The sequence below is a fragment of the Haliaeetus leucocephalus genome, unplaced genomic scaffold (genome assembly GCF_000737465.1).
Source record: "Haliaeetus leucocephalus isolate CR32 unplaced genomic scaffold, Haliaeetus_leucocephalus-4.0 Scaffold587, whole genome shotgun sequence".
Classification (NCBI taxonomy): domain Eukaryota; kingdom Metazoa; phylum Chordata; class Aves; order Accipitriformes; family Accipitridae; genus Haliaeetus; species Haliaeetus leucocephalus.
In genome coordinates this window covers 811,196-823,555 of record NW_010973023.1, presented here as the reverse complement: position 1 = coordinate 823,555, position 12,360 = coordinate 811,196, and the positions used below count along the sequence as shown (strand labels likewise).

At 41.9% G+C, this 12,360-nt stretch overlaps 1 protein-coding gene across 1 annotated transcript in view; it reads right to left on the bottom strand.

The window, feature by feature from the left end:
- The window catches only part of IQCA1 (IQ motif containing with AAA domain 1), a 111,359-nt gene that overhangs the window by 80,728 nt on the left and 18,271 nt on the right, over positions 1 to 12,360 (bottom strand). The window contains exon 5 of the mRNA XM_010577995.1: positions 11,762 to 11,949. Within this exon, the coding sequence (XP_010576297.1) occupies positions 11,762 to 11,949 (188 nt within the window). The remainder of the gene's footprint in view (positions 1 to 11,761; positions 11,950 to 12,360) is intronic.

Genomic DNA, 12,360 nt, shown 5'->3' with positions numbered 1-12,360 from the left:
TCCTTCTCCCCCCTCAACTGCCCATCATTTCTGCTTAACCCTACTGAATTTGACTTATACCCCAAATTGAAGGGCATAAGCTCATTCTATTTAAATGCCTCTGGATGTTTTATTAACCACTTAAGAACCTACTTTCACTGCAGTTGTACTCTCGACCTTAGTGGTACCTTATTGCAGCTGAGTTTGAGTCTAATTGCCTGTTTGACATTTGACTCAGAGATGTGAGCTTTTTGTCCAAGGTACAGGTGAGGGACGGCAAGGAGAAATGAAACTGGAGGGAAAGCACTCTCAGCGGTGTGGTAGATGTTACACCTATTTCCAGTGTAAGCCTGGATTTTCTATGCTAGATGATGCAAGTCTCCTGGGTGTGAAATTCACTTGAAATTCAGCACTTACGTAACTCGTCAAGAGTTTGTTAAATAAACACGTTGGCATACTGAAGCCATAATGCCCTTAATCAGCCTTATATTCCATCAGACACTCTCCCGCTATGGTCCCTAGTATGTAAACTCTGAAAACCCCACTGCCAGTGAAAACAGTGAAACAACTGTATTTCAGAATTAAATATATCCCTTTTCTCTTGTGAGACACAATAATAGGCTGTCATTCCCAGCCACATTCCCAGCCATAACTTGCATGCCTTCACCGTCTCCATAGTCAAATCTGACTTCCTGACAATCAAGTTTTTTTTAATGTAGCTACCTGAGCTTGCTTCCTGGCATACACATTTGGGGGACTGCTCTTTTGTCTTTGCCTTGGACACACTTAATATTTTCTATCAGTCTTTGGTTCTAACTGTCACTATTTTTTTTAATTGGTAACTTATAGGGCTTTTTTTTTTTCACTTATATGCCTCTTTCATCCCTCCTCTTCTGATTCTGCCTCTCCAGCTCCTCGTGACTGTTTCTGCTACCCCTCTGCTCTGCTTGTGTCAGTCCACACCACGTTTCTTTTTTCCTCAATTGCCTCCTTTCTTCTTTGCATTCTACAGAGCCAAGGCTGAAAATGTCTTTTCTACCTCCTCTGCTTGCTTCTCCAAAGAGATCATTTTGCGGAGCAAGGGCTCTGGCTTGGGAGCCACTGCTCTGTGCTTCGTGTTCATTTTTATTCTCCTTACTTCTAAGCTTTTCCTTAGTCTTTCTCTTCCCAGAATATCCCTCAAACATCTCTCCTCTGCTAGCCACTGGCTCTTCAGTGCCTCTCTGTCCTTCTACAAGGCACCAGTGGGACTCCTGATTCTTTTTTTTCTCTGCCTGTTTCTTGTTCCTGTATCCCAGCACATCTTCATTCACTTTGCTTGTTGGAAATGGGGAAGTGGGAAAATTGGTTCTTCCACCTGCTCTGTATTAACTTGCTGGAGAAGACACCTCTCCCTGTCACAGTGGAGTGAAAAAAAAATAGCTGGGCAGGGTGTTCTCTTCTTCCCCTTGGGATTCATTCCCTTCTTTCTTTCTCATTGATTAGGACTAAGCTATGCTGGTCAAACCAAGAATAGATCAGATGGCAGAGCAGGCCCCTCTGGGCCAAGCATAGTAGGTATCTAGCTGGATTACTGGAACAGAAACCAGCTCTGAGGTGAAAATCAGGACCTAGTTACCAGTGTTAAACACCCCATTTGTCTGTTTTCTGCTTTCAGAAATCCTGTCTGCTGTGTTAGAACTCTGCTGGAGAAAGGAATAAAGAAAGTGCAGTGTGGGAGACCGGCAACCTAACATAGCCATTGAACAGGGCACACTACTGCAGCATTTTCCAGAAAAAGCCCAATCTGGTCTTTAAAACATGTAGAGCTGTATTATAATAAGCTGCTGGCAAGACTGGGTCCCTGAACGTAATCAATGTTTGTGTCTGTGAGTATCTATGACAACAAATAAATCTAATGTTTGGGAAGTGTCCTTGAGAATATTAGTGGGGGGGTTGTTGCATTATGTCGGTAACATTTAGCATTTTCAGACTTTTAATTCCCAAGTATTACTATAGATGGGTATGAGTACTTTAGGAAAAATGAACTAATTGGTTACAAGATTTTTTTTCTTGTTTGCAAATGGGACCAACTCAGAGTAATGCTATTTAGCTGATTCCAGACTTCTAGACGTACAAAGAAGTGACTATTTTTAGGAGCTTTAATGCTAAGTGGGAGGCTTAGACTCAAGGTCAATGGACTGTGGGTTATCTGTGGGTCACTTTCAGCCATTTGAAGAAGGTAGAAAAGGGAATCTAACCTAAATTTTTTGTAACAGTCAGTGTTGCTTCTGTAGTGCTACAATCAAAAAGTAGGAAACAAATGAAGCCATGAACTCACCCTTACAGAATAGTAGTCAGGATGGGCTTGTCTGTAAGAACACGGCTAGAAGTGACTAGCAGGACAGGACAGAGCAACTTGTCCTTGTACCAAAGACTGTGGTTTTGGTCCTCTAGTTTCTTTGTGCTGAACAGCAGATGTACCACCAAATATGCATGCTGAGGCTTATTGCTTTGGCCTTACTCGTTGCATCCATTTTACTCCCATGTCCCATGCTGTGCTCTTAGGAATGAGAGAGCGAGAATAAAGAGGTGTCCTGTTCGTATGTGCAGAACTACACCTATGGCTGTCTCCACACCACACTGCCTAACCTGCTGGAACTGGGCCTGTAATGGGGAGGCTACGGATCCCTATGAAATATCTGGAAAAGTTATGCACCAAAAATGGGACTCAGAAAGCCCAGTCATTGGCAGCATTGTGGGGGAAGGTGGTGCAAGACCTGCTTCCTCTCATCTATTGGTGCCCTGTCTGGGGCTTCTTGGGGGATGTCTCTCGTGTGCTCAAGTATCTGACTGCTTTTGTCCCTCTTGCATTCTAACCTCTGATGATCAACATTATCTCAGTTCTTGTCTTGCATGAACAGCTCTGCACTCTCTGCAGTGCACTGGGCAGGGGCTGACAGCACCAAACAGCTGTACTAATTTTCCACTTCTGATTTTAGCACTTCCCTGGTGCTACTGCCTGACACTATCCATTACAAAGCTCCTTCTCAGCTGATCACAGATTTGTTAAGCTATTAACCATTTGGACTGAAAGTTTACATGTTGAGCATTCAATTTACAATAGATAGGTCTGAAAGTACTGACTCAAATGAGTCAGGTTTTTCCAAGATGGAGACTAGTTAAAGACATAATTTTGCTTATGCTAAATAAATGAAAATGTCTAACTGGACCCATCCTTTTGCTCCCAAGATTTAGAACAAGGAGTTTCATCTTGCCCTTTGGAACAGAAATGTCTTTGCCGTCCCTGTAAAAATCCTACCTCCGTAGGCTGAGCTAGTAGGCTCTGGACGATTTTGCCTTTGGTGTACCATCATCAGAGTGTTTAGAGCTTTACAGTTGAAAAACTGCAGAGACAGAAACTGGGACTGAAACGGGGTAGGGAAAAGGTTAAGTCTTTCTGGGCAAAGTGATTTAGAAGCAAGCACTCCAAGGAGAAAAGTAGAGGAGGAGAGACTGGTCTGAAGAAGGACCATGCTCATTATGGCTCTGCTAATGTGTGACTGTTCAGATCTGAATGAGCTTTTAATGTCGCTAATGCATAATTTATATGCAAGCATGGCAAGAGGTGTGCAATGCAAATCATGCCTGATGAAGAGATGAATATGTGCTTGCAGATGCTTGAAGTTCTTTCTGAGCATTCCTGCAACGTGCTGAGGAAAAGCCCCATCAGAGGCAGAAAGCCTATGATTGAGCTTTTCAGCAGAAAAGCCCAAAATGCCATGGCACTGAAATAGTTTTCCCTGACCTTGCACTGGAGGTGAACTGCTTAGGGAGCAAGAGTATGTGCTTCTGCCTGTCTGTAACACCCTTGAGAAAGCCCTGATATTGATAAACTTGCTCAGAAACAACAGTGTCTTATTTTATGAATCCTCCTGGAAGTTGATGGGAGTCTGCTTAGAATGAGGACTTAGTTCTGTTAAATAATATCAGGACCTGACCCTATTTTCAGTAACAAAATCAGCAAGCAAACTATGGGGGAAAGGAGAGATCATTCAGGGAAGATTGCTAGTCACTTTGATTTAAGATATCTGAATGTCTGTCTGGAAGGGAATAGTAGCGTTTGGAAAGCTGGTGAAGACGTGCTTATGTGCAGCGTTGGTGCACTTGATGATTAAATCATAGTTCACGAGGATGACTTGTTATGTTGAAAACCCCTTGGGAAGCTTGATTTGCACCTGTGGTATTTTAAGAATCTTCTTTCTGTTCCTTAATTATTTCAAACTTTTGATAGTTCACGGAGCAAAATTAAGGAGCAGCAGCGGAGTCCTTTGCATATGTTTTTAATCACTGTATAAAGGCGGCAATCATAAATTGAAGTGTAAGTTCAAGGAGCCTTACAAAACTGGAAAGGCAACATATTTCAGAGTTTGTGGTGACTTAGAAAGCAGAACTAGTGATGTTATCGACGCCTCTCTGGAGGTGTGACACCAGGGTTCAACTGGTCTTACTGTTTCAGATACCTGCTGCCAAGATTTATCTGTGTTTCACCAAGTATGAGAAATATGTGAATCCAGGGGCTTCCGGCTGATCCCCCCCAAAAGCTATCAAGCCGCCTCCATTAATGTCAGCACACTCGTAAATTTTTAGCATGCACTGAAGTAGGCAACTTCTGCCACTGCACAGAAGCTTCCAGAGGGGTCCCCTGCCTCCTGTAAATCCACGGACACCCAATAAAGTAGATTAACTGCAGATGGACTTAGTAATGGTTGTCCCTCCTTTGGAATTAGAGGGGTTCACACTTTCTAAAAAAGGACAATGTGGTGTTCCCACAAGCAAGAAAGAAGGCCTGAGGGTTTGTTGGGGTTTTTTTTGTTTGTTTTTAAATGGCTGTTGAAGCTAGATAGTTGATGCCAATCAATAGGAAAACAGGTTGCAGAACTGTGGGATCTACTCTCTCCCGCCATATACAAACAATCCTCTTGTTTATGATCACTTATTTTCCCTCTGTTCAAAGAAACCCGGTGGGCTATTTGCTCTGGTACTCCTCTAGTAAGCCAGTGATGCATTTGCATTCCATTCCCTTCCTCCCTCTAGCCCTAAAGATGCCTGCCAAAATCAGTCAATAGATAACTACTCGGTGGAAGCTTTAAGAATGTGTTAGGAAAGGCTTGAACACTACCCATTAATGTTTACAGCTCCTAATTATGTTAATTAATCAGTCTTAGAGGTTGTCTCACCCAGGAGCCCAAAGGCAGGATTTTAGTTCTCACAGATGTACTTTAACCCAGCAGCATGGCTGCTTGCAGTGAGGAGCTCAGCATGGTCTAGCTGCCAGAATATTTATCCAGGGTCCTGGACAGGTTTTGCTGCCAGAGCTATGTGCTGTCACATCTGTGTTGTTCCTATTGGATTCTGAAGATAGCTTTGACTGTCTACACAAGGTACAGTCAAACATCTGGGAGCAGGCTGAGCCGTGTTCAGGAAGACTGATGTTAAATGTAAGCTGTTCCTGCTGAGTGGCCTTTTGGCATAGGAGAAAGGCATTCAGAGAGCACTTTGTACCAGCACTGATTGTTATGATACAGAGATTACTGCCTTTGTAAAATCTGAAGTTAGCTCTGTCAGAAAATAGAGGTGAAACTATTGATAGAGAAAATGGGCATTGTCTCTTCTATTAATGTTTCTGTAGTTTTGCAGGAAGACAAAGTATTCAGGCAGAGGAGGACACCCAAGCCTGTGCCATCCCCTTTCAGAGCTTTGTTTCCACAATCCAGAGCTTGTCTTCGTTCTCCCGAGGAAAATGGGAAGACTCAGAGGAGACAGAACCCAGACTGGCTGTAGAGTGATTCAGAAGGAGCTTCTACTTCTTTTGTGCTATTCCCTAATGAATTTGGTTTGTGTAGGCTTTCAGTGCACAAAGTACAAGGAGGGCAGGAGAAGATATATTCAGCTCCAGTGATAACAGTTAAGGACAGGAGAAAATTGTGGTGCAGATACAGACCTCTTTCTAATTTAGTTCAGCTCATCCTCATCTGGTGGAATTACCAGACAACCACTTATTTATCCTCATTTGCAGAATATCCTGATCTTCACGTTGAGCTCACAGCTGTTTCTGGCTGGTAATTTTTGCTCCCGAGTGGAATGTCGCATACAAGTGGCTTGTGACTGTGTGACAATCCTTTAATGATGACAGGGAAAACAAGTAATGACAATATGGATTAGGTGAAAGAGAGTGGTTCATCACCCATCTATAAATGGCTCCTGTAGGCAGTAACTCCTGTTTGTGGTGAATATAAAGTACTAGATACCAGAGAGGCTTTTTTTGGGTAGGTTCCTACAGGAGAAATGCCCTTGCAAGGGTGGCAGAGAAGGGAATGCATTTTCTAGAGTAACAGGGCATTGTATGGAAAGCGGACTGATTACGGGGCTGGTGATGTCTCTGGTTGTATTCCAAGGATTTCCAGACTGGAGCTTGCTCTTTAAGAGAGCTGTCTGCTGTAGTGGTTCAGTGCACTAAAACTGGTTATTAAGCAATTTTCCTATCAGCTTTTTCGTGAACTGTTGCCATATTGTGTAGAGACAGCAATCCATACTCCTTGGTTACTTGGAAGGCACTTCTGGCAGGCTGAGGGCACGTATGATGAACCAGACAGGACTGAAACACAACACACGTCTGGATGGACTTAGAGCAACAATGCCTCCGAACCAGGGCTGAGGTGGTACGGGGAGGGGGTGCCACTGCTTGGCACTGCTGAGGTGTCATCTGTCTCTGTCTTGTTGGCAAGACTTCAGTTGCTGATGAATTGCCTGGCAACTTTCAGGCATGTTAACATTAACTTCGTAAAAAGCAGTGTGTACAGAGTGTGAAATGTGATACGGGCAGTGCCTGACACAAATGAATACTCTCCTTATTCTGTGGAGTTTCAGTGCAAAACCTCTCTCTCCATTCATCTTCCTCCTGCCGCCTCCTTCCCCGCCCCCTGCTACCTAGGGAGCCCCGTGAACAGGCGTATTGGCAGTGAACTCGACTCAACAAAACAGTCTTGTGAAAAAGGGAAATATAACATGATCACTTCCTATTTCTTTCTCCTTTCCTCTGCATCAAAGCCTGGGCTGGCTGTCAGGAATGTTCCAAATGAATAAATAAAGCGCAGGAACCCCCTACTTCAGAAGGGGTCTCATTCACTCACCACGAAGGTTGGCCAATTCTTTTTCTGACAGTACTCAAGTCAGCAGGCAGAGCAAGAAGATCATTCAAAGCTAATCAGTAAAGTGTAAACCTATTATGAAAGCACATTTACCCCTTGCCTCCCCCTTCCTCCAGAAAACCAATCCCCAAATCTGTGGGAATAACACATAATGTACATAAAAGTTGCTATTACTTAGATCCCCTGTTATTAGGTCAGCAATGCCACTGATGAAATGCTCCCCAGAGCACTGAGCAGTGATATATAAATCCTCCAAGAAATTCACAGCATAATTTGTTACAGCTAGAGGGCATAAGATACATTACAGCAAAGCCTGTGTATTAGGCTCTCCCCTGTGATTCTTGAGGCTATCTCTGGTAATAAAAGCCTCATCTTGATTTCTTATCCTTCATATTGATTTCTGTCAGAGAAGACTTTGTAGACAAAGATACTACTATATTTCTCTGTACAAGGGAATCCTTCTCCTCTTTTCTTCACCACCCCTTTTTAAAATTTATTTTAGGGATGACTCCAAGGAAGATTTGTGATTTGGGAACTGTTGGTATGTACAGTGGGTAAAGAGTGGAAAAGATGATGATGACGGTTTTTGCATATGCAGTGCAAAACCCTAAATGTAAAATTAGAGAAAAATGGTTTTGGTCTGGAATAGTATAGGAAATTGGAAGGAAAACCCCAGGTATGCAATTGCTGTATCTTAAAATGAAATGCCGTTATTAATGTAATGGAGGGAATCTGTGGGAGCCAGGTGATTAAAATCCAGACTCAGATGCATATAATCATAGCAACTGTTAATTTTGGAACATTTGGACTCCTGCTCTACGAATCATATAGGTATCTTGGAAAAAAAGGGAGGACTGAAGGTATACTGCATGATGCTTTCATAAAAAAGCATTAAAAAAATTATCTATCTTTTCTAGTGTGGTGCATAGGGACAAGGCCAAATAGAAATCTAGAAAGCTTTATGTGAATAATTTGCAAGCCAAATAAGAACAGCTCCATGGAAGTCAATACAGATAAATGGAACGATGGATGGTAAGGCTGTGAAATGCACAGTGTTTTATCAAAAATACGTTGTCTTCTCTGCAGAGGGATTGCTATAAGCAACTGGAACATTTTTGTTTAATCTATTCCTTTGGGTTTTGCTTTATTTTGCTTTTTTAGAACCTATCTTCACAAGAAGCTGTCTCGGGTCTTGAAATGACCGAAGCTATGCCTGTTCCCTTGTGGAAAGAAAGTGGTAAATATTTATAGCAGTTCTTGCAAGTGGAGAAACTTAATACGTGCTCACTGCTTTTGTCATCTAATAGTAGCTGCGCTAAAGACAATACCTGCTAATTGTATTTCCCATCATATCCTTTTCCAATTGAAGGATAAAATATGGAAGTTTGGGGTTATTTTTTTTTTAGTACATACAGCAAAATTTATTCAAAAGAATCTTTGTTCCTCTTTAGCTATCTGTTTATTTAATAGACTATGGACAATGGTAAACTGTCAAAAAGCCTAGCTGAATAGCAATTTGTAAGCTACATTTAGCTGTTGATCTCATAGACTGGCTTACTGGAGAGCCAAAATATATCCTGGCAGGTAATAATTAATGTAAGCCTTGACACTTTAGATCTGGCTACTGTTCAGCAGGCCAGGCAGGAGCAGGACACAACTCCTGCTCATTCTGCAGTGTCTCTGGCATGCATCACATGGAAAGCTTGGCTCTGTGTGACACACATGATCCCCATCTGTAGAAATTTGCTGATTTTTTTTTTTTTTTTAAACCTATTTTGGATGCAAGTGAATATGTCTGTGGGGAAAATTATTTTGGTGACTTAAACGGAGGCCTCCTGTGAAGAGCAGGATGGTAGGCAGCTCACTCTGACTCCTCTCAGTCCCATAAATCACTGCATCACTCAGCCAGATTCAAATGAACTAAAATATTGGGTGATGTCCAGCCTTTGCTGAAGCTGATGGCAGGTCTCCCACTGGCTTCACTGGGGGCAGAATTTTATCTACCACACTGCTAAATCACCAGAATATTTCTTTATCAATGAGATCTGTCTAGTCTTGGCTGAAACATGCCTTACTGCTTTCTAGAGATCACAATGGACAGTTAGTTTAAAAGAAGAGTAAAGGGGAGCATGATCAAACACACTGCTCTGCCTGCACCAAGTCTGTCACTGCCCCTCTGCCACATAACTGCACATGCAACATTTCTTTAACTGCTCTCTCTTGAAATGGTCTGATTTAGCTTAAAATTGCTTTTTCATTCATTTTTTTTAATGTTTCAGATTGTTTCAGAGGGGTGAGTTGAGAAGCAGCTTGCTCTGGTTATACTACAAGGTTGGAGGGAAGCCATTTTCTCAGTCCATCTCAGCTGCAGCAGAACAAGTCTGACTAAAGGCTTGTCTATAAGCAGTGGTGTCATTGATTAACTAACTCTGTGTGTGGGTATATGTTAGTCCCATTTAATATAATCACTTGCTCAGGAAAAGCATACCTATAAAGCTATCCAAGATCAGTTAACATGGTGCTTATATTCTAACATCTGCTTTAATCTTTGTTAATTTTCAAGTCTAGATGAGATTCAAGACTATTGAACCCGACTAGACCAGACCAGACAACTTAAAGGTTAGCTAAAGAACTCCTTTTAACTTGTTTAATCACATATTTATATGCTGGGATACTGACTGTGTCTGCCTATAGCCTTGGAGTCTCACCTAAAGTTGGGCCCCTGGGCACAACTGGGATATAAATGTAGCAGTGAGGTCCCATTTCACTTGTAAGAGCTCCAGAATAAGAAAGCTCAGCATTTACACTCCACCTTACATCTTCAGAGTATTTCACAGATACATGAGACTGAGGTCGCTTATACATTAGGTAGCAAGGGTTTTGATGAACTGCTCATTCAGCCATTCCTCTCCATCTCCCTTGATCGAATGATGGCTTTGGCTTCCTCCAAATGATCCTTTGGATTGGTTAGCTCTTGGTTAGCTCTGCTGTTAAGTGTCTCCATGGAATGGATTTTACTTTTAATAATGTCTCATAACTGTCTTTAAAGAGGTTTATGGCTCAGCCTTATTCTCTGGGAGATTGACTGTTCTCTGCTAATCTCCTATAGAAACATTGTTATTGGTTCACATAGCATTTCAGTTAGCTCTCCTCAAGCTCTAGAGTCAAGTTAATTGGACACGACTGACCTATGTTAGAGAATTACTATTAGATGAGTAATATTAAGCAAAGGAAATAAGATATTTCTGTACCTCAGAACATGCTGGGAGTTGTGGGGAGTGGCAGGAAATGGCAGCTCAAGAAGTGTGCAGAGTGGACCCTAGGAACAGGGTTGATTTAAGGAAAAGGGAAGTGCTTTGTAATAATAGAGGTTTGTAAACCCAGCAGTTCTTTCTAAAGTAGAGCTAGATGGGGTAAAAATGTGCTAGTCTTGAGTGTCTAAAAGAGGCAAAAGTACAAGACAGAAGAGACATAGATTGTGGCAGACCTGTGAGAGTGCTATTTTTGATTGCCTTTTTTTTTTTTTAACAAACACTATGCTCTTGTATAGCTGCCAAAACCTGATTAAAGTAGTCAAGGAATAAATAGAGCAGGATTTCATCAGAATGCATTTGTGTTTCCAACTGGAAACTGCATGCTGAAGGCAGGTCAGGTACACTGAAAAAATGCTGAACGATTAATGGACATGACACTAGTCCACAAGACAAATGGGAGCCCTGTAACACTGGAAGTGTTTTTGCAGAGCAGTTTTATGCAGAGCAGCTGAAACATTCCTGCTAAATCCTGGAACTTTTGCGTGCTGCTTCCCAATTTACTTTTACATACAAACCCATTGGATGTGGTAAATCCTGGAAAAAATTACCTATATAATAAAACCAGCCTATACTCCTTAGTACAAGGCTTTATAGTATTGCCAGTCTCAAAACTTCTTCAGCTAAAGTAAACTTCCTGAGAGAACTATAGGTGTCAGCACTCAGTTTAAAAACGTGTAAGTATGTGCTTAACTCTACTGAGACGTGAAGTTTCACTGAGATCAGCAGCACTACTTAAGTAAAGTTACATTTGGGGGAGTGTCTTGAAGGTCAGGCCTCAAGTACAAAAGTACTTCAGATTCATATCGGCTGCTGGATAATACCAGCAGCGGGCAGCTGGATTGCAGTACCAGTGACGTGATGTGATTTGCTATGGCAAATAATTATACTTCTATCTCATGGAAGACTGCATTCTCTCTCTTAAACCTTATGTATTCAGACAGGGAAAAAAGTCAGTGTTCTTAAACTTTAAGTATGCTGCTTATAATTACAAAGCTGGAGCCCAAGCTAACAGGCAATCTAAATGTGCCCCCACAGGTCTGTGGACCTGATTCTGCAGTCAGTCTTTCAAGGCACACCTCTGATCCCTGCTGGACTGTGCAAGGAGTGATGTGTTATTCTGGTTTCCCTAATTAGGAGTCCTGCCACTCAGTAACTTAGCTCTGCAGCTGGGACTGGGATCACCACCTTAAGATGGATTTTGCAATCTGAAAGAACTGCACAATTAGACTCCTTGGGGCAAATGGACTTATTAATGGGCAAGTGTTGATGTCCGCTCACCGGCACTCGATGAAACACTGGCTAATCTGATCCTGGAGTGTTTCCTTGATGTCAAGCCCCTCTGTTTCTCTCAGCTTGTCCTTGATGAATACCTCCTCATGCCTCTCCTGGACCTCAACTTCCAGGGCGTTTACTTGCCCAGCATGCATCTGCGAAATATTCATTGCCTTTAAGTGAGGAGGTAGGCTCTGAAAATGACGAGAGGAAAAAAAACAAAAGGTATGAATTAAAAGAAACTTAATATAAACTGGAATGCCAGGTTGACAGTGAATCCAAGCTTAAGCCTTAATTTATTTGCGGGAAGCCAGGAAAAAACCCTGTGCTCACAAAAATTGCCTGGATGAACACAATAGTCTATTGTTAGTGTTTCAGTATTAATTAACAACATTGCAATGTACAAAAACAACCCTTCTAGCGTGGGATCCTGGGATCTCAATGAGACAGGTGAGAAAGCTGCTGTTCTGTAAATGCCAACTTTATCCATGTCAGAAGGGTGCCAGAGATTTTTTAATTGAATTTTCAAATGTTTGGACTTCCTATTGGTACTTTTTAATTAGCCAGTATTGTTTTTAATTTGTTCACTTAAATTTTTATATGCA